General features: G+C 35.5%; 1 protein-coding gene across 1 annotated transcript in view; it reads left to right on the forward strand.

The window, feature by feature from the left end:
* The first annotated feature begins 1,478 nt into the window (after positions 1-1,478).
* Positions 1,479-26,126, forward strand: part of LOC135721676 (dual specificity testis-specific protein kinase 2) — a 30,924-nt gene continuing 6,276 nt past the window's right edge. Inside the window, exons 1-8 of the mRNA XM_065244096.1 lie at positions 1,479-1,636; positions 1,917-1,983; positions 15,067-15,257; positions 18,210-18,331; positions 18,869-18,917; positions 19,135-19,284; positions 22,790-22,963; positions 23,344-23,427. Of these exons, the coding sequence (XP_065100168.1) occupies positions 1,953-1,983; positions 15,067-15,257; positions 18,210-18,331; positions 18,869-18,917; positions 19,135-19,284; positions 22,790-22,963; positions 23,344-23,427 (801 nt within the window). The 5' untranslated portion in view covers positions 1,479-1,636; positions 1,917-1,952. The remainder of the gene's footprint in view (positions 1,637-1,916; positions 1,984-15,066; positions 15,258-18,209; positions 18,332-18,868; positions 18,918-19,134; positions 19,285-22,789; positions 22,964-23,343; positions 23,428-26,126) is intronic.

Below are 26,126 nucleotides of genomic sequence, written 5' to 3' on the forward strand. Positions count from 1 at the left end.
AACAGGAAATTTAGGAAATTGTTAGCTCTTTTATATAAATCATATTAAACTTATCAGGAAACAAAGGTAACAACAGTTTATGGTTGATATAGAAATATGTGATTGAACAAAGTAGGCTACAGAACAAAAACGTATAAGTTCAGACAGAGCCTAAAGCACGTTATTACTGCAGACTAAAACAGTGAAGTCCGGATTGTCATCCTCATGTTTCACATTAATTTTGTTGGTAAAAAGCATGTGGGTGAAAGTCGAGTTCAGGTACAGTACGCGGTGCGGACGCTGCAAATATTAATAAGCAGAAATAAAACCTTTAAAGCTTAAAATATAAAGCTAAAAAGGTGAATCACGGTTATTAGGGTTGCTAGTTATTCTCTGCTGTTTGCTTCTCAGTAGAACTGTACAATACGGGAGTGCAGTTACCGCGACAACCCTAAATCATTATGGTTAAAGCCAGTTGTAGCCATTTGTGATTGACAGCTATTCATCCAGCGCGTCCCCCCGACGGGATCGATCACACATCCAGATACAGAAGCCACTTTGATGTTGATAAATGTAAACGGCTGTGTCCTGATATACTGATGATAGATCTGCCAGATGTGAAAAATGTGTTCGTATGTTAATGCAAATAAACCCTTTGCCTGAACTGCACCCACTTCCCGTTTCGGTGTCACATGACCAATGGAGCGTAAATGATTGGCTGGATGTTGAATGATTTGATACAGGGATCGATTGCTTCTCCTTGCTTCCCGGATGTTGACTCTGAATATTTTTACACTGAATTTTTTGAGACGTTGAATTATTTTGCACTGAATTTTTTGAGACATTGAATTTTTTACACCAAATCTTTTGAAACATTGAATGTTTTTACACTGAATCTTTTAAAACACATTGAATTTTTTTTCATTGAATTTTTTTAGATATTGAATTTTTTTTACACTTAATTTTTTTAAAACATTGAAAAAATGTCATAGGCAAAAAAAACAGTGCTAGATATTCGATGGCTTTTAAAATTCAAAGTCTGATTTAGATGCAAAATAAAATTCAGTGTTAAAAATTTGATGTAAAAAAATTCAGTGCTAAGAATTAGAATTCAAAACCCAACGGCACAGATTTACTTCCATATACTTTACTTTACCCCACTCTCCTTGCAGGGTGAACAGCGGCTGGTGCAGTAAACATAGCCTAGCGAACGTTAGCTGGCTACGATTTCAGTACAGTAAAATCAATAAGCTGGCTCTTTCTCAATTTTCGTCCGCCGATTAGAACAGGAAAATGCTCCACAGTGGTCTGACATCTTATCTGCTGCCATGCAACGAAACTAGGAGAACGACCGGTTTAAGATGGCCGCCGTATTTCTCAGTCCCCAGCGGCCAATAGGGCATCTAGTCTTCTATATGATATCTATGTGCGCAGCCCCGCATACACACCGTTTAACCTGCGGGTTTCTACGGTAACCGGTAGCGCGCAGGTCACGGGGTGCGAGAATGCGAACGAGAATGCGCAGTGCTGCGCGTCGCCTCTTCATAACAGTGTGTGGATACTTTGATGTAGGCTACTATCATCAACATCAGCATCAAAGGCTTTTATCATCGCAGAAGGGTGACAGTGAAAGACATTGAAATAAACTAGGGGTTTTGTAAGTACACATTTTCTTTTTATTTAATGTATTGCTTGTTTTAATGGAGCTGTTCCTCATTCAATAGTATGTTTACCTTAACGTTAACTATATATGTGTGTTTTACCTGACGAAATATTGATAGGCTACTGTTGCGCTGTATTATGAAATGATGTTACTTAGATTAGATTTTTTGTGATCTTTAGATAAACTGATGCTGGCTGTATTTTTCCAATGCAAATTTTATTGTTGTAAATGTTTTGTTACATGTAGCATACTTGTGTGGTCTTTTCTAATGTAGTTAACGTTACTGGAAGTGGACCATCGCAGCGTCATTATGCATATGAACAGTTTACTAAACCGGTGGAGTAAGTATTCATTTATAGTATTTATACATGTAAAAAATATTTTATAAGAACTTGTATATTGGGAAGAACATACTTAAAGAGTTATAAAGATATTTACTTTAATTGTAATGTTTATATATAGTTTAGAGGATGACTGAGGTGTTTGGTTTTAACTGAGAGTTATATGCTAATAGCCAGGTTAAAAATAGTTGGATGTTAAATCAGAGATGTGGATTAAATTGCATGGATAAGTTTGTTCACCGGTCTGGCCAGATGTTACAGAATGATATCTCGTGATTTTACTGCATTGAGAAATAATCACTATAATGCACAATATAATGTCATTGGCTGTTGGAGTTTATCTGATTTCTAAATGATTTGATTTATGCTCACTAATTTATTGCACACATCTACTGTATCAGGTTTATTATTGTGTGCACTTTGGCACTTTGTTTCCACATTTCATTGGTGTAAAGGTTCTTGATAGGTCAGAGAGTATGAGGTGAAATGCAGACGCTATATCAGATATTTATATCTGCCGAGGAAACAGACTGCAGGGTTTCTATACCAGTACAGGTCAGCAAAGATAGACACAGAGCCGGGGAATAAGATGGTATAAAAATACTGTTACAGAATGTTCTCTACTAGACCTATCATGTAAAGAAAACACCCTCTTTAAATGACTGAAAATCAACAAGTTATTTGCCTAATAATGTATACATTTTGGTTATTTTATAGCTGTTTCTGCTTGAAATTGAAAAGCTGAATTTACTGCTTTAAATGGAAATTTACAAACATTGTAAAGAAAAATGTGTAATGGTATTGAACAAAATGTCACACAATGGTTTAAATTTGTATTTAAAGGATTAGTCAATTTTCAAAAAAAACAAACAAAAAAAACAAATCCAGATAATTTACTCACCACCATGTCATCCAAAATGTTGATGTCTTTCTTTGTTCAGTCGAGAGGAAATTATGTTTTTTGAGGAAAACATTCCAGGATCTTTCTCATTTTAATGGACTTTAATGGACCCCAACACTTACCAGTTTTAATGCAGTTTAAATTTGAAGTTTCAACAGAGTTGTGCCTTGTACCACGCACTCTCTGATGCCTCTTTTATTAGCTACAATTTCCGCCATTTCAAGCGCAAAATGATTTAAGGCGCACTGTGAAAAATTTCTGTAGAAATTACAGTATTACTGGGTATTACTGGCAACTAGCTGCCAGTAACTTACAGTAGATTTCACATTTATGTTCTTTACTGGCAACAGTTTGTTCAAGGTTAAATGAACATGAAAAATTTTCAGTCTTTATCTTCTACAATAAGTTACTGGCAACCAGCTGCATAATTAAAGCAATTTTTTTACAGTGCATGCTTTTTTCAACGTTTCGTAATGCCGCAAAAAACAGTAATACCACATGTCCAAACATTTATAAATCACGTTGCGTGAATCATTTAGATAATCTCTTCCCATAAAATTTGCGTCTGAAAGAAAAATTCCTAGAAATGCATATTTCTAATTATCCTAATTATCCACTGCGCTTTTAGACAGGCGTTATTTAACGACAAAATGATGGTTTGTGCTGGCACAAGCTGTTAGTAAATCTGACCCATGGTACCTTAATGCAGAACCACAGAATATTCAGTATAGCCGATTACACGGCCCTTGTAGTGTTAAATGATTTGGAAAGGATGTCTGTGATGTCCAACTTGGCAGTAGTCTCTCATGGACTGGATTCCTGTTGCCACACTATTATTCTCTGCCCATCAGTTAGTTAACTGGTATGTTGTTTACTGGAATCCATGATGTTTGTGCACCTGTAGCTGAAGCTCCCAGTAGAAGTGCAGAGGTCATTTACTGTATGCAAGTCTGAACAAAGAGAACAAAGACTTTGATTCCTTAGGGGTTCATGACTGTGAGTTATCTTACAACAACAGATAAATATGGTGGCTTGTAACCTAAAAGTGCTAGAAAATGCATTTTACATTTCCATACAGTAGTATGGTGTGTTTTGTAGATTATGGGATTTGATTATGAGTTGCGTGCACTAGATGGAAGATGTGTACTTACATGTGCAGTAGTCAAACAAGATTAAACCACTTTCAGGAATACAGAAAGTCTACATAACACAGAAGTCTTATTTACCGCCTGCAACTCATGACCCGGTTGGGACTTTCACTTACATCCAAAAACACACTTCTTCTTTCGTGCCATTGTTGAGTCTTGATATAAAACAAAGCTGTCGCGTGAAGTGATGCCTGTGACTTCTAGCATCCTTGGTTCTTGCTCCGCCACTGATTGACATGTGGGCATGCTTTTCTAATAAAAGAGATGATACGTCACGTCTATCCATGATACGTAAGATGTACCCATGTTAAAAAAAATAACTTTCCAAAACTTGTACGAACACTGGGAAAGTGCATTCGGCACAGAAATACTCCCTTCACACGTCCAATTGCTTTTTTGACACTTTGCCTATGTTTAGCATGAGTGTGTCCAACTCTTAAACTGTGTTAATAAGTCAGAATGCATGAAATAATGTTAAACGTCTCTGTTACTATCATAACGTCGGTTCCCTGAGAGATGGCAATAAGACGTTGCATAATAACGTCAGCAGACACAATGTCAAGTGACCGCTCTTGATAGGGAACCCCCCATTTAAAGGTAGGGTAACACATTTTGAAAAATGCTAATGGTAGCTGCCTAGCAATGAAATCCCGATCCCACCCGCAAGTCAAATCGCCATCCAAAGTCACGCCTCTTTCAAAACACATGAACACGCACAGATCAGACGGTCACGTCTCATGTCTCACTCAGCAGTGAGAAAACTTTGCAGTACAAAGTGAATAACACTTCCAAAATAACCAACATAAACAACTGGTTTACATCAGAATTAGTTTAAGCACACGTTCGGTTGTGTAGACGTAGTAACTATATCGTTACGCTAATCCGTAAACAAACACAAATTTCATAAGCAACACAATGTTTCATCAAAGTAGAATATCTGAATCCATCTCAATACAAACATATCGCGTACCTACCTTACCAAAATAAACAGTGCAACGATCCTTTCAGACCCTTTGCCTCCTGCAGCTGTTTTCATCTCGTGGTAAAGCAGTAAAGTTACCGATGTTAATTTGGGTTTTTGTTCTTGCTGATCCAGGCAGTTTTTGCTGTTGTTGTTATAAAGGATGCCTTTAGTTTTGTGGCTCCTGTGTAGGTTGTCAATTCAGCAGAAAAGTTTGCCATTCTCGCTGTTACAGACAGGAGATGAGCGCACGTGAACGCGCCGATGACGTATGGTGTCTGTGGGACTCGCTGCACGGTGGGAATTCAAATTACGCTTACGTATGAGGGACAAAAAAGGAAACGTCCGTTGGACCGAAATCTATGATTTGTTGAACATTTTTTGGTCTTACGCCTTTCATAGATGACATAAATTTTTACAAATACATTTAAACAACTTAACACAGTGATAGCTATCAGGATGTGAGGAGACTTTTAACCAGCATAACTAAAAATGTTTCAGGATCAAATCTGTTACCCTACCTTTAATTTTTGGTTTTGTATTACAGATTTCTTTGACTATGTGGATTAGGTTTTTTGTTTTTAATTAGGTTTGATTTGGTCTCATACCTCCCAGTGTTACTTATTGTTCTTGTAGCTCAATTGGTAAAGCATAGTGCTTGCAACACCAAAGTGGTGAGTTCAATTTTAGATACACACAAATTGATAAAATGTATGCACTGAACGCACTGTAAGTCACTTTTGATTAAAGCGTTAATAATTTTTAAAAGCTTTTATCCAAATCATACTACAGGGCTTTATTAGCAGCTATTTCACATTATTGGATTTCATTCAGCTGGGTTTTCATAAGCAGGGTCACATATTGACTGCTCTCTAGATATTGATACATAAGTAATAACAGAAATATCTGTATTAGCTAACCACAGATCCATCTATGAGATACCCATGTAGCCTTCTTTGCCCGTCTAGGTTTCTCTACACTGCGTTATATTACCATACTAAAACCTTAACCTCTCTGACTTCACCGTACCAACTTTTTCCAGCGTTTCAGTTTGGTTATCCATGTCCTGTAGAGTTAACTCCTTATCTTGTTCTCTTGAGGAAACTGATAACATGTGATTATTTATTGAAGACTTCTGTTGGTTGTAAAACAAACAGTTCCTGGGCCTGTCGCAGTTACACTTGACAATAAGGGTGTCACGAATTAAAGGTATAGCATAGGATTTTCTCGCATTTTAGAAAAGAACCGCCTTCTCCTCTTTTTAAAAAAATGCAATTGCACAACACTCCTGATTGACAACTAGGAGGACCAATAGTCTTGATGATCCACCCGGAAAAAGAAAATCCTCCACAATACCTTTAAGCTACAACCTTGAATTTTGAATAATAAAATGGAATCGTCAATGCTGCCACACCCCCATGTCATGTCCGGTCGACTTGCCAAGTGGAAAAAAACACGTGTTCAGTGAGTCGACCTCCTCTAACTTCGCTACCTACAGCTAGTCAAAAGATAGCATGGCAGATGCCGGAGACACCACGCGAGCTGCTCTTTATATGGGAAACAAAAAACAGCAAGCGCCTCCCGCCTTCAGCTGAACTCAATCAAAGCACGCGTGCGTTCGCAACAGAATGGCGTCTGTGACAGGACCGGTCGTTTCTCTGAACTGAGATCTGTTTAAGTTTTACAACAACTTATTTCAGTTGCTTAAGAGTTATGAAAACAGCATTAAAACATGACTTATTGGGGTATATTCTCACAATCTTGTCTGACGGTAATAAAAACGCGTTTTTAAGGTGCAAAATACTGCCAGGAATGTTCATCTGACAGGAAGTTTTGTTTTATCAGGTATGTGCGTGTTTCATATTTTCCCCCTGGCAGCATGACTAACATGGCAGGGCATCTCCGGGTTCAAGGTCAGATGTTATATTTCCTAAAAGTCTAGTCTAAAAATGGCATAGCAACTTGTTCTTTCAAAAACAAAGAAGAAGTAAAAATCAAGAATCTAATCGAACCATGGCCTTAGAATCGAAAATGTAATCGAATCGAGGATTTGGAGAATCGTGACACCCCACTTGACAACAATCAAATGTCAAAAAACTGATGTTGAGAATGTAAAAGGTTTTCTGCAACAGAAGGACACAATAGACAGAAATAAATAGTTTAAATTAGATGTGAGATTGATGTTATTACCATGTTATTACCAGTTGATAATGCATCACAAGCACATGTCAAAGATCAATAATTTCATGTGTTGCCCATTACGCTTATTTTTTATTAGATTATTTATACATTATAACTTCCTGAAATTGTCTCACGCATCCTCTCTGTGAGTACAGATTCCTGTATATGTAAATTATGCATTTGGTAATCTCGATTCCCTTAAAATGAGCCCTGCTTAACCTAATGTATGTGTGACATCAGGGTAACCATAGGCCAAATCAAAGCAAAGAACTTTGGGATGATCATCTGAAATGATTTTCACAGCTTACGGCATCTGTGAGAATAGATTGCATTGAATATTCACTTCTAAAAATTATGATTTAGGATAAAATGTTGGCAAACTATAATATCAAAGATCAGTTTGAAGCAGACATGCATGATTTACCGATTGCTATCCTCCTCCTACCTCCAGTGTTTTCACACTTTTTTCTCTCACATTCACACGCTTCTGAGCTCACGTCATGAAAGCAGAGGGGGATATGACCCAGAGGGCTTCATCTGCTACATGATCAGAAAGAAACTCAATAGATCTGTAAAGTAAAGAATATCCAAAAAGACAAACACACAGCATGAGAGCTCTCAACTTACATTGAATTATTTACCACAGGTGGTGTTGAAATGGCCTGTTTTAACCCTTCTGTTGTCCAACAGCCCACAAGGACAATGTTTTATAGCTTATGTTCACACAGCAGCAGAATATGATTACATTTTTGTTTATATAGATGATATATGAATGATGAGAGTGAGAAGTATGATGCATCGTACATTTTTTAAATGTTTAACTGTTCGTTGAACTAAAAGGGGCACTCCACTTTTTTTTTAAATAGGCTCATTTTCCTGCTCCCCTAGAGTAAAACTTTTGATTTTTATCGTTTTGGAATCCATTCAGCCGATTATCGAATCAGGCGGTACCACTTTTAGCCTAGCTTAGCACAATCAATTGAATCTGATTAGACCATTAGCATCACGCTAAAAATAACCAAATAATTTTTTTTCCTATTTAAAACTTGACTCTTCTGTAGTTACATCGTAAACATTTATATAGAGCATAAATCCTTTGTTTGTCAAAGTATACTGGTATCACTATATCCGACAGAAAATTAAAAATTGCATTTTTCTAGGCCGATATGGCTAGGAACTATACTTTCATTTTGGCATAATCAAGGACTTTGCTGCCGTAACATGGCTGCAGGGGGCAGAATGATATTACGCAGCAGCCGAAAATAGTCCCCTTAGTAACTTTCAATAGCAGGGGACCATTTTCGGGCTGTGCGTAATATAATTGCGCCTCCTGCAGCCATGTTACGGCAGCAAAGTCCTCGATTATTACGCCAGAATGAAAATATAGTTCTTAGCAATATCGGCCTAGAAAATCTCAACTTTTAATTTTCCGTCTTAGTACACGATGTAACTACAAAAGAGTCAAGTTTTACATAGGAAAAATGTCGAAACCCATTGGTTATTATTGAAGCTATACATTTTATCAGTGTGAGTTTTTCCTGGAGATCCAACCCACAACCTTTGCAGTGCTAACACTCAATAGGGCTGCGCAATATACCGAAATATGAGCGATTTCGTTTTAATACTTCAAAAATGTTGTGTCGTCAAAGTTTTGAGTCAGTGCGGATAATATTTTATCTGGCACGTGGATGTTAGTTGGGATATATACATGCCGGTGATATTGGTTATATTTATTTGATTTTGTTCACTGAAAAAAAATTATTCATTCAATTTACTAATTTTTTTTAAAGTAAGTGGTTGCAATCAATTTATTTAAGCTACATTTTAACAAAAGGTTTTTTTGTTTTGTTTTGTTTTTTTATTTTTTGTTTTGTTTAAATGAACTTAAATAAGTTGATTGCGTCCACTTACCTTAAAAAAATTTGTAAATTGAATGAATATTTTTTTCAGTGTTTTTTTACATTGTTACAATGTCTGATTTGTTTTATACAACAGTAAAAAAGGCTGTTCACTTTCAGAAGTTGTTGAGATGCTTTACTTTCTTTTTCCATGAAATATGGAACATACTGTATGTTGGTTATATAATAAATATTTTTTTATACAATTTAAATAGATTTTAAGAAAAAATATCATTGCATATCGAGTAGCGCATTATTTAGCATGTCACATTCCTCTTTAACCTGCATTTTCTAAGCAGACCAAACATTTTTGTTCATCTGGGGGCCATTTCAGTAGGAGCTCTGTATGTGGATCTCTCTCGCTCTCTTTCTTTCTCTCTTTTCCCCCCAAAGTAGATCAAAAGAGTGCTTTGCGTCACACTACATCTGAATCCATTCTACACTTGCTCCAAAAACTGTGTTTGTTCCTTTTCCATGTCTCATTTACATTAACATACCCTCAGAGGTTGAAAGAGACGTCCGGTCACACTAAACCCCCACAAAATAGCTCAAAGACAACGTCAATTGAGAAGCTGAGTGCCTGCATTTACCATTGTCGTTTGCGTGCGAGATCAGCACGACACAGTACAGTACTGTACGTCTGGCAAAGCAGGTTTCAGGTGTCACACATAACCCCATCTTCTATGTTACCAGGATGACATTGTTGGTAATAAGTTCACCCATGTGCGTGCATATGGGTGATTGTAAAAGATATCAAATATCAGCCAGTTATGGATTGGCAATTATCGCTTTCTCTTATAGTACCGGGTTTGTGAGTTTCTTATCTCTGCTTGTGTTCTGTATCTTATCTTTTGCGTGTTATTGCATCTGCTCGGCTGCCCTTTTTTATCTCTCCGTGCTGTTTACTTTGCATGCTTAATGTTCCCTACGTAATAACATATTTATCTTGTAAGGCTTCAGTCAAGATTTTGGATTGTGTTACATTTCATGTAGATACATCAGCATGCAAAGAACTGCATGGTTGAACAGATGTATTCAAGGAAATGTTTGTTTGTTCGCACCTGCACACACGCATTTAAAATCACATGTGCATGAAGGATGAAACGTCTTGATCTTGGTTTTTTTAACATAGGTACACTTCATATATGCTACACTAGTTTTGACTTGTACTTAATTCTGGTAAATTACTGTATTTATATAAATTTATATTTACGTGATATCTTCGCTATGTATGGGCATCTCCGTTGTAAAAAAAATGTTTTTTGTTTGTGCACATTTTATAATAGACAACAAGTTTAAAACTAAGGCAAAAAAAAAACCATACTTTATAGGCATATAAGCCTGTCTTGTAGACAAACAGCAAAACAGAGCTACAGGATAAACCAGTGATTTAATCTCACACGGCAAATCTCTCACATAAAAGCTTACATCTTTCTTTTCATAAATATACAGTACAGTCTGCAAGTTATGTAACCAGCTGTTTATGTTGAGCTAAGAGCCTCTATGTTCCAGATTTTTCCAATGTGTTTGTATTACATCATCACTGAGATGAGCACTTCTCCATAACAACCAATGTAATGAATGTTAGCATCTATATATGGCCTTTCCATGATTTAAATAAATATCCCAAGATGATTCTTAAGAGGTTTAGTAATTAATTGTGGGTAGGTTTTAAAAATATTCACATAAATTGGTAAACTCTGAGTTTAGATTTTTATTTGCATATTTATAAGACCTATAGCACTGATTGCGATAACGTTTGTATATGCATATTAATGAACTAGCACATTCAACAGATGTGCCTGTTTACGAAACCATGTAAATCTGCTCCCGTTGTCCCACAGACCTGAAATGAAATCATATTTTTCTATGGCTGTACATTTGAATTTGGTAAGGTACGCATTAAGGTACTTCTGGCTTCACAATTGAAAATTACAGATAAAATAACATGTCCACATTTACATTTATTTATTTAGAGTGATCCTCAGACCCCTTTAAGGCTCAAGATGAATATGCATTTTGGTTGATCGGGGTACACGGGGTGTAAGCACATCCACTTTCATTCACGTAAACACATTTGACCGGATTGCTTTTGTAACCACAAAAGGCCGCCTACTCTACACCTACTGACCTAATGTTTGATGTACCCAGCACAATGCTTTTTATGATGTTCTTTTGGATGATGTAATCTCTTGATACAATAATATGTAATTTAATATAACATCCATGCTCATCCAAAGACATAGACACGTATACTGCATACGTATTTATCACAAGATGTTTTCTTTGTACATCACACATCAGAGGAAGTCTAAGGTTTCTTGTATAATAGTATAATTTGAATGTACATACCAGGCCCGGCTCCACGGGGTGCCAGGGTGGGCCTGGCCCACCCAATCAGAGGCTTGGCCCACCCTGGCCTCACACCACATAACAGCCAATCTTTTGGCCAAAAATCTGTAATGTTATACTATATTAACAGACATGAGAATAATTCTTAAGAAAAACAGCATTTCAGATAATATTAACATGTTTAGTTTGTAACAGGTTTGTTTTAGTTAAAGGAATTTCCAATATTCCACTCTTTCACCGCCAGCGTTTTTAAAAAAAGTTGCCAGCCAGCGCCAGCGTTTTTCATGATTTTCACAAAAGTTTAATGTCTTCCAGAAAATGTTCTTCTTCAAAAATATAAACATACAATATACCAAATGAAAGAACAGACCCTCTGCTTTCAAACAAAAAAAACCTGTTTCATCCTACCTTCAGTAGTTCTTTTGTAATCAGCTTTTGAATACTGGTAGGTTTCTGCAAAAACACCACATTTTGAGCAAAAAGCAGAGATAATTCCATTTTTGTGACGGATTTTTCATAGAGATCCCATTCAGAGCGATCTTTAAAACAGACACGGACATGCAGCAGCTTGCCATAGGGCAATACTTCCGGGTTTAAAAAGTTGCGGAAGGGCGCCACCTAGTGGATAATAGCTGTATTGCGGAAAGATGGAAAAACTCGTCATTGGCGGGGAAGCGTTTTCTCTTGATTGACGAGATATCTCGTCAATGGCGGGGAAAGAGTTAAAAGAAAAATCCAGATAATTTACTCACCACCATGTCATCCAAAATGTTGATGTCTTTCTTTGTTTTAGTCGAGAAGAAATTATGTTTTTTGAGGAAAACATTGCAGGATTTTTCTCATTTTAATGGACTTTAATAGAGCCCAACATTTAACATTTAACTCAACACTTAACAGTTTTTTTCAAGGGAGTTTCAAAGGACTATAAATGAACCCAAACGAGGCATAAGGGTCTTATCTAGCGAAACGATTGTCATTTTTGACAAGAAAAATAAAAAATATGCACTTTTAAACCACAACTTTTCGTCTAGGTCTGGTCCAGCGTGACCTAACGTAAATGCGTAGTGACGAAGAGAGGTCACGTGTCACATATATGTAACCCACATTTGCGGACCCTTGTAAACAATAAACTGACACAAAGACATTAATTAGTATCAGTTGACATACAACAACGTAGGAACGGTCCTCTTTCAACACACTTGTAAACACTGGGGCGGAGTTTCGCGTTCGTCCTCTGTGACCTCTTGACGTCATGACGTATTGCGTGGGGTCACGCTGACGCATCACGACCTGATCTAGACGAGAAGTTGTGGTTTAAAAGTGCATATTTTTTATTTTTCTTGTCAAAAATGACAATCGTTTCGCTAGATAAGACCCTTATGCCTCGTTTGGGATCGTTTAGAGTACTTTGGAACTCCGTTGAAAAAACTGTTAAGTGTTAAGTATTAAATGTTGGGCTCTATTAAAGTCCATTAAAATGAGAAAAATCCTGCAATGTTTTCCTCAAAAAACATAATTTCTTCTCGACTGAACAAAGAAAGACATCAACATTTTGGATGACATGGTGGTGAGTAAATAATCTGGATTTTTCTTTTAAGAAAATAGAATATTCCTTTAATGTAAATAGTTATTTTAAAAGAACTGCCCCTTTTTAACAAAACATTACAAGAATAAAGCCACTTCTTACAGTTCATGCTTTACTCAAGTAACAAGTCTGTTTTAGTTGATGTAAATAGTTATATTAAAAGAACTTCCCATTTTAATAAAATCTAAAGTTACTTAATTGATACAAAAAATATTACAAATGCAAAAAGAGAGAATGTAAAAATGAACACGTTAACCATTTATATATATATATATATATATATATATATATATATATATATAAAGTTACTAAATAGTTTCAAAATATGTACAAAAAAATATTAAAAATGAAGAAAACACAAACACAACAATAACAAACAACCCTCTTAAATATATAATATTAAACCTATAGACATGTGAGTGGATGTAATATCACTTGGCCCACCTTTCATCTCATATCTGAAGCCGGGCCTGGTACATACACGTGTATGCTTACAGTACACAGCATTACCAACTGAGCATCATGTGAGACACAAATAAATTAACACCGAGGCTGCCCTGCTTTTGTTTTTGTTTAGATGTCTAAACATTGACCTCATGTTGTCTAATTTTGTGCATGGGATCATACAATGAGATCATTAGGAAGCTCTAAGGGCAAGGATATGTCATGTCTGCTTGGCTTAAATAAAGCCATATCATTTTCAAAAGTCATCACTTACAAATTACAAATAAATAGTACATGTGTCTTATAATACTGTTTTGGACCTGGCATATGGGCAAAAGGAAACGATGCCATGCAAAACACGTCTTCTTGTTACAGTAGCTTGTTTTCTTATTTATCATTATGAGGCAAGAGATTTAAAGGGTTTAGATAAAATTTACAGGTCAAAATTGACCAAACGTGAACTTCAGCTCACAGCGAATAACAGATTGTGTCCATGGTATGAAGCTGTGTGCAGCCTTAATGGCTTTCAAGCAGGCTTTAAATTTGCACCCTTTTTTTAAGGGTTTGAACCCATGACCTTTCATGTATTATTAGACGTTGCACAATATCAGTGCTATATTTGTGTTTTATTATTTAGGGTGCATTTTATAACAGTACACTTTTGTGTATGCTCGTTATATGTATATTTTATTGTAGGTTTTATTTGTGTACCTAAATTGGATTTTAATTTGTAAAGCACTTTGGGCAACCTTGTTGCGCTTAAAGGAAAACTACACTGTTTTTCAATATTTTACTATTTTCTTAAATCAACTTAAACGAAATAATACATCTCTGTCTTTTTTCAATAGGTGCACTTCATCTTTGCACAGCGCTTGTGAATGTGTTAACATTTAGCCTAGCACGTTCATTCCTTAGGATACAAACAGGGAAGAATTTAGAAGCAACCAAACACTTCCAAGTTTTCCCTATTTAAAGACTGTTACATGAGAAGTTACACGAGTAAGTATAGTAGCACAAAATAAAAGGTGGTGATTTTTTTTAAGCGTTTAAAAAATGAGAACTAAATTGTATGGCAGAAGAGGACTTCATTTGCAGCACTTCGACCTCGGGCGCAGTAATATTGACGTGAAAAGTAGTCAGGAGTGATGATGTTACTACGCCAGAGGTCAAAGTGCCATACAATATAGTTCTCATTTTTATCTGCTTAAAAAATCGCCACGTTTTATTTTGTGCCACCATGTAACTACTCGTGTAACGGTCTTTAAATAGTGAAAACATGAAAGTGTTTGGTGGCTTCTAAATTCATCCCTGTTTGGATCCTAAGGAATGAATGGGGCTAGGCTAAATGCTAACATATTCACGAGGCGCTGTACAAAGATAAAGTGCACGCATTGCAAAAAGACAGAGATGTAATATTTCATCTAAGTTAAGGTCAGAACATAGTAAAATATTGAAAAATGGTGTAGTTTTCCTTTAAATGTGTTTAAATAAACAAATTAAGTTAAGTTTAAGTTAAAGTCCAGTTTTCATATTTGATAAATAAATATTAATTGCCTTAATAACTCCACTTTCTCTAAATTTAAGTTTTGTCTGTTATGTATGTTTTGTTGTAGATGAGATTTCAAACGTATGTGAGGTGGATACTCCAGAACCGGTCAGCCCCACGCTGCTCAGCGAGTCCACAGATACGTACTGCCAGACGGAGTGTTGGTACAGACTTCGTACCACCGTCCGCAAGCTGGAATTCTGGGAAGACTTCAGCGCAGAACTCATCGGAACCGGATTCTTCTCTAGAGTCTACAAGGTACTGATTTTCTGTCAGTGATAGTGGAGGGAAATACGAATCATGGTTTGTATTTGAACCCATGACTTTTGCACTGTTAACACAAAGCTTTACCATTTGAGCTACACTTTAAAAAAAATACTGCAGTGCTGCTTTCGAGTTTGATCAAATTGCTTATGCAACTCAATTGAATCTACTATTTAAAGTTTTTGACCGGTATATAGTTGACCTAACTTATAAACAAGTTGAAATTATTTAACAGAATTTGTTGAGTTGAAGTAAAACAAAAACTTTTGTTGATATGAATTAGTTTTTTACAGTGTACAGGAACACTGTATAAATAAATGTTGGGGTTTTGTTATTTTCTGTTACCTGCCTATTATGTGTTGCCAAAATGCAAAATAATCTGTTCAGACGATCATTTAGTCTGAAAATCACAGCCCTGTTAATCCTTACATAGAACTGTATAGACATGACGTAGTTTATTGTGTTTAAAACATGCTACGTCCTGCAAACAATTTCCAACCCAACGAAGAAAAACATGTTTAACATCACGTACAGTCGCCACCCAGTCGTGGTTAAATGATCTTGAAAGCCTTAAACAACAATTAACGCGTTAATTTGATAATAGTTTGAAAGTTTGTTGATTTAAGGGACAACATGTTTTCAACCAGCAGAAAAGTATTCAGATTTAATGCTCTAAAGCATTCAAGCAATTTGCACAATACTGTTTCTCTAGTGATTTGTAAGCAGTAATGTTCTTCTGTGCAGTTCAATCATTTTTTGTGTGGAGTTTTTTTTATGGTTTTGGTTTTCATTCTGCTGTTGTGATTGAATGCAGATAACAGTATTTAATAGCGATGCACAAGGAAAAAGTGCCACATGTCTCTACCGTGACCATTCTCACACAACAGGCCAAAAAGTAATGACATTTTTTCTGTAAAGAACATTGCGTTCTTAAGGAAGACGCATGTTTCGAAGGAACGGGATGCCATTAAGTTCAGTCACCCCTGGGGTAGAAAGAGTGATGCACAAACCCTGTTGTCCTGTTGTAATATGAATGTGTAAAGAAAACAGGAACTTAGCCCTATTGTTGAAATTGCAGAGACCACATAGACATTCTGGGATTCAAAATGTGTAAAAACAAAAAAATGATTTATTATTTTTTTAACATTGTTTACATTTACTAGATCACTAATAAAAAAGCTAATTTGTGACCCTGTCACCCTGTCTATGTTACTTCCTCAGTACAAAGGTCCAGATTTCCTTGCATGCGTTGAAGCACTCAGTGCTCTTAGTTTGCAACATCAAATTTTGCTAATGTGCAACCAAGTCATACAGGTTTGGAACAACATGTGGGTGTATAAATTTAATACAAGTTTATGTCTAAAGCTCTTTTCACAATTTTGCATTGTTGACTAGTGGCTTCACGTACATTTAGGAAAATACATTATGCCATCTCATATGATATATTAGAGCAGTGGTTTTCAAACTGGGGGCCGCGAGATGGTGCCAGGGGGGCCCCAGTTTTATGACATTTTATGAAATACATTAATTTATCATGAATTCTGTGTAATTAAACCTAAAACAATAAGGCTACTAACCAAAAGCACTACTTTTTTGTGTAATTTAATGTTTTTTTTTTTTTTTATTAAAATGTTGAGTTTTAGAACATTTTTTGTCACAAATTTTCTTTGGGGGGCCGCGAAGGAATGCACTGTACACAAGGGGGGCCACACACTGAAAAAGTTTGGGAACCACTGTATTAGAGGAATATTCCACTTTCATAAAAATAAATGTATTAAAAGTAAAGTAAAAAAAAAAAAATTTACTCACCTGTGTCATCCAAGTTGTTGATGTCTTTATTTATTTAGTCGAGGAGAAATTAAGTTTTTTAAGGAAAACTTTCCAAGATTTTTAGACTTCAACAGTTTCAATGCAGCTTCAAAGGACTCTAAACGATCCTAACTGAGGCATAAGGGTCTTATCTAGCGAAACGATAGTCATTTTTAAAAATAAAATAAAAAATAACAACTTTTTAACCACAACTTCTCGTCTTGCACTAGCCGTGTGACGCACCAGCATGACCTCACGCGTATTGCGTAATGACGTCAAAAGGTCACGCGTCAAATATATGAAACGCACATTTGCGGACCATTTTAAACAATAAACTGACACAAAATACATGAATTAGTATCAAACCACATACAACAACGTCAGAGCGGTCCTCTTTCTCCACCCTTGTAAACAATGGGGCGGTAGTTTCGCATATGTCATGCATGACCTTTCGACATGATTATGCAATACATGAGGTTGCGCTGGCGCTTCACACGGCTAGTGCAAGATGCCGTGCTTTTTTTGTCTTGCCGAAAATGACAATCACTTTGCTAGATAAGACCCTTATGCCTCCGTTGGGATTGTTTAGAGCCCTTTGAGGCTGTGTTTTTAAATTTTAAACTGCATTGAAACTGTTGAAGTCTATTAAATTGAGAAAAATCCTGGAATGTTTTCGAATTTCTTCTCAAGTGAACAAAGAAAGACATCAACATTTTGGATGACATGGTGGTGAGTAAATGATCTGATTTCTTTTTTATGAAAGTGGAGTTTTCCTTTAATGATTCTTTATATTGATGATATGCTTATTGTAATAAAAAATGTAAGTAAGTAAACTATAATAAACTTTATACAAATTTTTTTACGAATGGTTTTAAATATTTTTAATGCCACTGCATACACACTAAAAACTCAGTGTTGGGTCAAAAAGAGACATACCCAACCTGTTGAGATGTAATTTGACCTATGCTGGGTTGTTTTAACCCATTGTTTGGTCAAATATAAACATTTCTGGGCTATTTTTTAACCTTGTTGCTGGGTTTGTTTGTTCCTGTTTTACCCATCACTGGGTTAAAAATAACCCAGCATTTTTTAGTGTATGTTACTGATTGTTAATGTTGTTCTCCATTGGCTGGTCAGGTGATGCACAGCACTACGAAAAAGGCCATGGTTGTAAAGATCTATAAAAATGATGTGGATCAGGACAGCATTGTAAAGGAGATCAGCCTCCTTCAGAAGCTCTCCCATCCCAACATTGTGAGGTGAGCCAGCTCTATGTTCACCAAAAATCATTCCCACGCTGGCCTCATGCTTAAAGTGATGACTCACAAGATAGGAAAAAACAACATACTTTCATCCTAATAATGAATGAAACATCCTTTAGCAAGAGTAACCTGAACTATGAATGGTTACAATTTAGATCGCCACTTTAAATATTAAAATTAAACATCTATGAACCTTTATGCCCTTGTTTAGGTTGAAATGCAAGATAAGGTTTTGATAGCATCACATTGAACCTGTGGTCTTTATAATCTATTATTTTGTTGTTTATTGTAAGGCAAGCATCACTATTACTGTTGAATATCTTTAGGGATAGTGATTTGGACAAACCCATACAAAATCTTTCATTTTAAACTTTGGTGTACTTTTGGTGTACTTTGGTGTTTCTGTAATAATGAGTAGATGTATAGGGTTTACACTACACTGATCTAAAAGCTCACAATTTGTCATCTTTTTGATTTGAACTTTGCACAATTCTGGTGGCCAGGTGAATTAAGTGTTAAATTATTTTATGGAAGGTATCTGGGAATCTGCGTAAAGGAGAACAAGCTGTACCCCATTCTTGAGGTGGGTGAAACATTTAGGATTTTAATAACTTAAACTTCCAGTACATGCCCAACAAAGCTTATGTGACTCATCATCATATTTGACAAAAGTGAGAATATATAATTTTTACAAAAACTTTATTCTCATAGACCTTTTCAACATGCTGCAAAATGAATAGCATTTTTTTTCAGTATTCTGATGTTTTATAATCTCATCTCTCCCACTCCTCCACACCCAGTATGTTAGCGGAGGCTGTCTGGAGGAGCTGCTGGCCAGGGCTGACGTCAATCTCTGCTGGAGAGAGAAAATCGAGCTGGCCTGTGATATTAGCCGAGGAATGACCTATCTCCACTACAAGAACATCTACCACAGAGACCTCAACTCCAAGGTCAGGCTGCTTGACAAGAGTCAAAAGTTTGTTGGGAGAATAAAGGGTTCGGTTGGGCAATTATGCCAATTACGAAATATGATCTAGAAGCATTAAGGGTTCATTATAAAGGTGTGTGCCTAACACACCTTGCATTTATCAGTAATAACAGACGTATTTAATTACAATAATAAAATATTATAGCCCAGTGATCGTTTTTTATCTGATGGGACGTTATGTTTTGAACATGTTCAAATTGTTGATTTGTTAAGCACCAAATACGTAAATCCTTCATAGCAAATGACAGTGTTGTAGTTGAGTAGGTAGTTAAAGGGATAGTTCACCCAAAAATGAAAATTCTGTCGTCATTTTCTTATTCCCATGTTTTTTCTTTAGTGCGTTAAATTTGTTTTATAATTTAATTTAACATAACTTTGAAAATATGGGTGCAAATAAGCAAAGCCTGTTTAAAAATTACATTTAAGGATGCACACAGCTTCATACCGTAAAGAACTGACCCATATTCACAGATTTCATTCATACATAAAGGGATGGTTTACCCAAAATAAATAAAAAAAAATTCATCATTTACTCACCTACATTTGGCTTTTTTCATCTCACAAAAGGCTTTCACTTGCATGTAATAATTTATTAAACTTTGCAAAAATACTCAGATATCTATCGTATATCAAATTCATAAAAAAATGACTGAGATATAAATTTAGGTCAATATGGTCCAGCCATACGCTGTACAAGTGTATTTCTGAGCCACAGACTCAAGAGTGTTAAAAAATAATGCTATAGACCAGACGACAAAAATTGGTTTAACTCTGAAAAGCAAGTTTCAAGCAGTAAAAAAACAGTCCCAGTGTCTGACATCTTTAACTGTGGCGGTTGCCAGGTTGCAGTTAACATCCAGCACAGGACTCTGTATGTTTAAAGAGAGATGCAGAGGTCAGACCTTTATAATGCTAATGCCCTACTGAACCCAACATTTACCATTGCATAAACTCTAGACCTGCTGTTGCTTTCACAGGCTAATCTCTCTGTTCCTTTCCTCTCATACAATGACCTGCTGCCTTTCCAAACATATATCATCTCACTGCATATTCAAATGAGGAGACCCCTATATGACTTCTTATAACAAACTTCATGCATAATACAAAGCGAATTATCACCAGATGTTTGCTGAGGTTGCTAAGGTGTCCTTGGTGGTTGCCGGGATGTGTGTATTTGTTCACTGGTGGAGAATTGCATTAGCAATGCAAAAGGCCATGCGTTTGATCCCGGTAACACATTTACTGATAAAAAATGTATACCGTGTAATGCATGGGGTGAAGTACCATATCAAAACTGGTGGTGGCGCAATGGCCTGTTTACACGAGAACGCTCGAGGGTGAAGACGTAAAAAATATTTTATCACACAAATTTACATGACATGACCCCTACTAACCAACTCTCAAATGTTGTGTTTTATTATGCAAGTGCATTATTTGAAGTAATCATGCAACGGAAAGTTGTCACTGCCTTTTGTCCCTGGGTGTATTCAGGTGTGTCATCGTTGTCGGATATAAAACTTAAATACACAACACATATCCTTTATTACACATCCTATAATTTCAACTAATATTCCAAAGAAAGACCAGGAAGCATCTGTGCTTTGAGATAAGAGAGAAGGGTGTTATTTGTAATCACACAGATAATTTGCAAAGAGTTTGGCGAGTTAAAGATGTGGTCTAATGAAAGACTTCTCACATCTTTTCGCCACACGGCCACCTGTGAACATTGCTGAATTGTCTAGCACATTACAATTAAAGCCTGTTTGTCCTACTGAGAGTGTTTGCAGATTTCAGGATAAATTAAAGCATTGTGCATTACAAAGATTTATCATGTTAGAGAAATATTGTTTGATTAATAATTGCATTTATTGTTAATAATAAGCAAAATAAACTTATTCTTCTGCTAAGTATAGTTTATTAGATGTAGATGGTTATTTAAGTGTAGACACTTGCCAAGCAACTTTGGTGAATACGAATTCAAATCGGTATTCATGCACGGTGATGTATTTTATGTGGTATTTTAAATGTGGCTCATCCAGTCAAATGTTAAAGCATAAACTTGCTTTTTATTTCCAGCACTGTAAAAAAAACTTTGCTGCCTTAAATTTTTTTGTTAAATCAACTCAGATTTACGAGTGATGTCAACAGAAATTAGTTGTCACAACTTATAAAATATAGTTGAGAAAAGTCAACTTAAATTTATAAGTTATAACAACTCACCTGTAGTTATAACAACTCATCTCTAGTCAAGATAAATAATAGTAAGTTGAAATGACTTGTAAATCCGAGTTGATTCAACAAAAAATTTTAAGGCAGCAAAGTATTTTTTACAGTGAGATAATTTATATTCTGTACTGTAAAGCTATTTTTAAATATGTGTTACACGGCAAAAAATTATTTTCAAGAAAAAAAATTCAAAAATAAATGATGATGCTTTTTCTTGATAAGCCAAACGACCCAAGAAAATAAGTCTAGTTTTTAGACCAAAAATATCAAATTTAAGTGATTTTGGGCATAAAGCAAGCAAAAAAAATCTGTCAGTGGGGTAAGCTAATTTTTCTTGATTTTTGCTTGAATTTAGTGTTTAAGAAAAAATTTCAAGATTTTTTTTGCTTAACCCATTGGCAGATTTTTTGCTTTTTTATGCACAAAATCACTTAAATTTTATATTTTATTGGTCGTAAAACTAGACTTATATTCTTGGGTCATTTTGCTCATCAAGAAAAAAGATTTTAAGATTTTTTAGATATTTCTACTGAAAACAAGACAAAAATACTAAGAATTTTTTTCTTAAAAACTTTCTTACTATTTTTGTCTTGTTTTCAGTAGAAATATCTAAAAATTCTTAAATTAAGATGCTCTTTTCAAAATGACTGAAGATAATATGTCTGGTTTATAGACAAAAAATATACAATTTAAGTAAACATAAAACAAGCAAAAATATCTGCCAATGGGGTGAGAAAATTTAGCTTAAATTAAGTGTTTAAGAAAAAAGAAACGTATTTTTAGATTTTTTTTCCTCACCCCATTGGCTTGTTTAATGTTTAAATTTACTTAAATTGTAAATTTTTTGTCTGTAAACTAGACTTATTTTCATTTTGCTCATAAAGAAAATAGGCTTAAAAATTTGCAATATTTCTACTGAAAACGAGACAAAAATACTAAGTAAGAAAGTATTTTTTGCAGTGCATATTTACTCATATAAAGTTGATCTACCCATAGAGCAATATTGCCCTCTTGTGGAGACTCAGGTCATTGTGGTAATTTTACCTATGTTTTCAAATGACATGGCATCAAAATAACCTCCATAACCCAACCTGTCCCTCAGCTCTTCCTTATTGAAATTTAGATGCAGAGAAAAGAAGCCCTCTTTCTTTCCTCATACCTCAGCAAAAGATAAGACATGCAGATATGATGCTAATCTTTTGTGGTTTATGCAACACGCTATGTGTTTTTTTTTTATACAGAACTGCTTAATCCGCGTGACCTCGCGAGGCAGAGAGGCGGTGGTTACTGATTTCGGCTTGGCCAGAGAGGTGGGGGAGCTGCCCGCGAATGACCCCGACAGGAAGATGTCTCTGGTGGGGTCGGCGTTCTGGATGGCCCCTGAAATGCTCAGAGGAGAACCGTACAACCGCAAGGTATTGAGAAAATGATTTTATTACATAAAAAAGTTCGTAACTGGGGTCACTTTGGGGCTCCACCCCTTTTTACCAGGGGCCCGTAGCATGAGATTCCCAGACATTCCCATGTCTGAATAACATAAAAGTCATGTCCCTGAGATTGAAATTAGTATTGATTTACTCACAGACATCCCATTAATTACCATAAAGTCTAAATGAAAATAAACATTTGATCCAAACTCATCTTACAGAGGTCAGTGGTAATTACAGATTTATAATGAGTAAGAGATGCAATAAACTGTGCTGTTGTGTTTGTAGCTCACTGTCAGGTATAAAGAGCGAGACAGTGCTGATGTGATTAGAGAATGAACCCAGGCTGTTTTATCCTCTTTTACCAGGTCGATGTCTTCTCTTTTGGGATCATGCTGTGTGAGATCTTGGCAAGAATCCCTGCCGACCCAGAAGTGCTGCCCAGAACCCAGGTAATGGCACACGCACACACATACAGTATATAGAGATGCTGTAGCCCTGTGCTGAATGTATGCTGTTTCATTTTTATTTTTTTATATAATGTACATAAAAAATTATAATAATAATTTAAATATTCATTAAAATTTATTAGTAAAAAGTACTGTGTTAATAATATATTATATAACATAATAAATCAATATACAGTACTGTGCAAAAGTCTTAGGCCACCACCACCAGACTTGTTGTTTTAGAAGTTTCAATGTCCATCCATATTTATTTTTCAATTTATTTTATTAAGATACAAACAAGTAAAAATATTAATTTCTTTAAAATTAGGATTTAATTTATTTAGGTTTTAAGAGATCCTGAAGTTTCCTGCTATTGCTCAAGTCAAACACATTATTTTAAATTTGTATACAGTTTTTAATACTATATACACATTTCCTGTATTTTCTGGATGTATTCTATTAAAAGAGACAATTATATATAATCACTATAACATTGCAAAAACAACACATCTCTGGCATGGCGGCCTAAGACTTGCACAGTACTGTATGTACAGTGGATGTATCGATATGAATAGTTTTTAATTTTTGTACGATTTTGCTTTTAGGCAACACGCATTAAAACAATTTCTAATTTACGAAGAAATATGAATCATACAATTTGTCCTTAACAAAAAATATCACCTCATCAAAATAATTTATTAAGACAATTCTTTAAAGCCAAAAAAACAAAATAAAACATAAGATTAAAGTAGGTAGTGAATTATGACCAATAATTCTTTATTTACAAATTTACACCTCATTTTTTGTTTAATTCAACACTTGCATGAGCACTGGTAAGATTACAACCCTTAAGTATGACTTTTTGGTGTTTTCTGAATTTGTTTGGTTCCCTTTTACACACTGTGCATGAAATGAAGGTTAAACTGAATGATTTCCCTCTGGTGTACAGCGGTTTGATCACTGATGTGTAATTAACTCTGATAGACAGCCAATGATGTTTGAAGAAGAAAGAAGAGACAGATTTGATCAAGGTCAAAGAAACCATTTTATGGACATTTAGGATATTTATTATGGATTTATTCATGTCTTTCCTGTATCACATCAAAGATATGATTTCCTGCTTAATCCAAATTTTCTCTGTTGCTGTAGACAAATGGTTATAATATTGTATATATACTCTTGAAATTAATGGTGCTTAAAAGGTGCTTCACAAAAATACCATATAAAACATTTTAGTTCCTTAAACTAAACGCTTGGTATGTAACGTTAAGGGAATGTATTATATGTAATGTTAAGAAAACGTATTGTTTGTAACGTTAAGGGAATGTATGGTATGTAACGTTAAGGGAATGCATGGTATGTAACGTTAAGGGAACGTATGGTATGTAACATTAAAGGAACGCATGGTCTGTAACGTTAAGGGAATGTATTATATGTAATGTTAAGAAATGTATTGTTTGTAACGTTAAGGGAATGCATGGTATGTAACGTTAAGGGAACGTGTGGTATGTAACGTTAAGGGAACGTATGGTATGTAACGTTAAGGGAATGTATTATATGTAATGTTAAGAAAACTTATTGTTTGTAACGTTAAGGGAATGTATGGTATGTTACGTTAAGGGAACGTATGGTATGTAACGTTAAGGGAATGCATGGTATGTAACGTTAAGGGAACGTATGGTATGTAACGTTAAAGGAACGTATGGTATGTAACGTTAAGGGAATGTATGTATGTAACGTTAAGGGAACGTATGGTATGTAACGTTAAGGGAATGTATGGTATGTAACGTTAAGGGAACGCATGGTATGTAACGTTAAGGGAATGTATGGTATGTAACGTTAAGGGAACGCATGGTATGTAACGTTAAGGGAACGTATGGTATGTAACATTAAAGGAACGCATGGTCTGTAACGTTAAGGGAATGTATTATATGTAATGTTAAGAAAACTTATTGTTTGTAACGTTAAGGGAATGTATGGTATGTAACGTTAAGGGAACGCATGGTATGTAACGTTAAGGGAACGTATGGTATGTAACATTAAAGGAACGCATGGTCTGTAACGTTAAGGGAATGTATTATATGTAATGTTAAGAAAACTTATTGTTTGTAACGTTAAGGGAATGTATGGTATGTAACGTTAAGGGAACGTATGGTATGTAACGTTAAGGGAACGTATGGTATGTAACGTTAAGGGAATGTATGGTATGTAACGTTAAGGGAACGTATGGTATGTAACGTTAAAGGAACGTATGGTATGTAACGTTAAGGGAATGTATTATATGTAATGTTAAGAAAACTTATTGTTTGTAACGTTAAGGGAATGTATGGTATGTAACGTTAAGGGAACGTATGGTATGTAACGTTAAGGGAACGCATGGTATGTAACGTTAAGGGAATGCATGGTATGTAACGTTAAGGGAACGTATGGTATGTAACGTCAAAGGAACGTATGGTATGTAACGTTAAGGGAATGTATGGTATGTAACGTTAAGGGAACGCATGGTATGTAACGTTAAGGGAACGCATGGTATGTAACGTTAAGGGAACGTATGGTATGTAACGTTAAGGGAATGCATGGTATGTAACGTTAAGGGAACGTATGGTATGTAACGTTAAGGGAACGTATGGTATGTAACGTTAAGGGAACGCATGGTATGTAACGTTAAGGGAACGTATGGTATGTAACATTAAAGGAACGCA

The sequence above is a fragment of the Paramisgurnus dabryanus genome, chromosome 18, assembly GCF_030506205.2.
Source record: "Paramisgurnus dabryanus chromosome 18, PD_genome_1.1, whole genome shotgun sequence".
NCBI lineage: Eukaryota > Metazoa > Chordata > Actinopteri > Cypriniformes > Cobitidae > Paramisgurnus > Paramisgurnus dabryanus.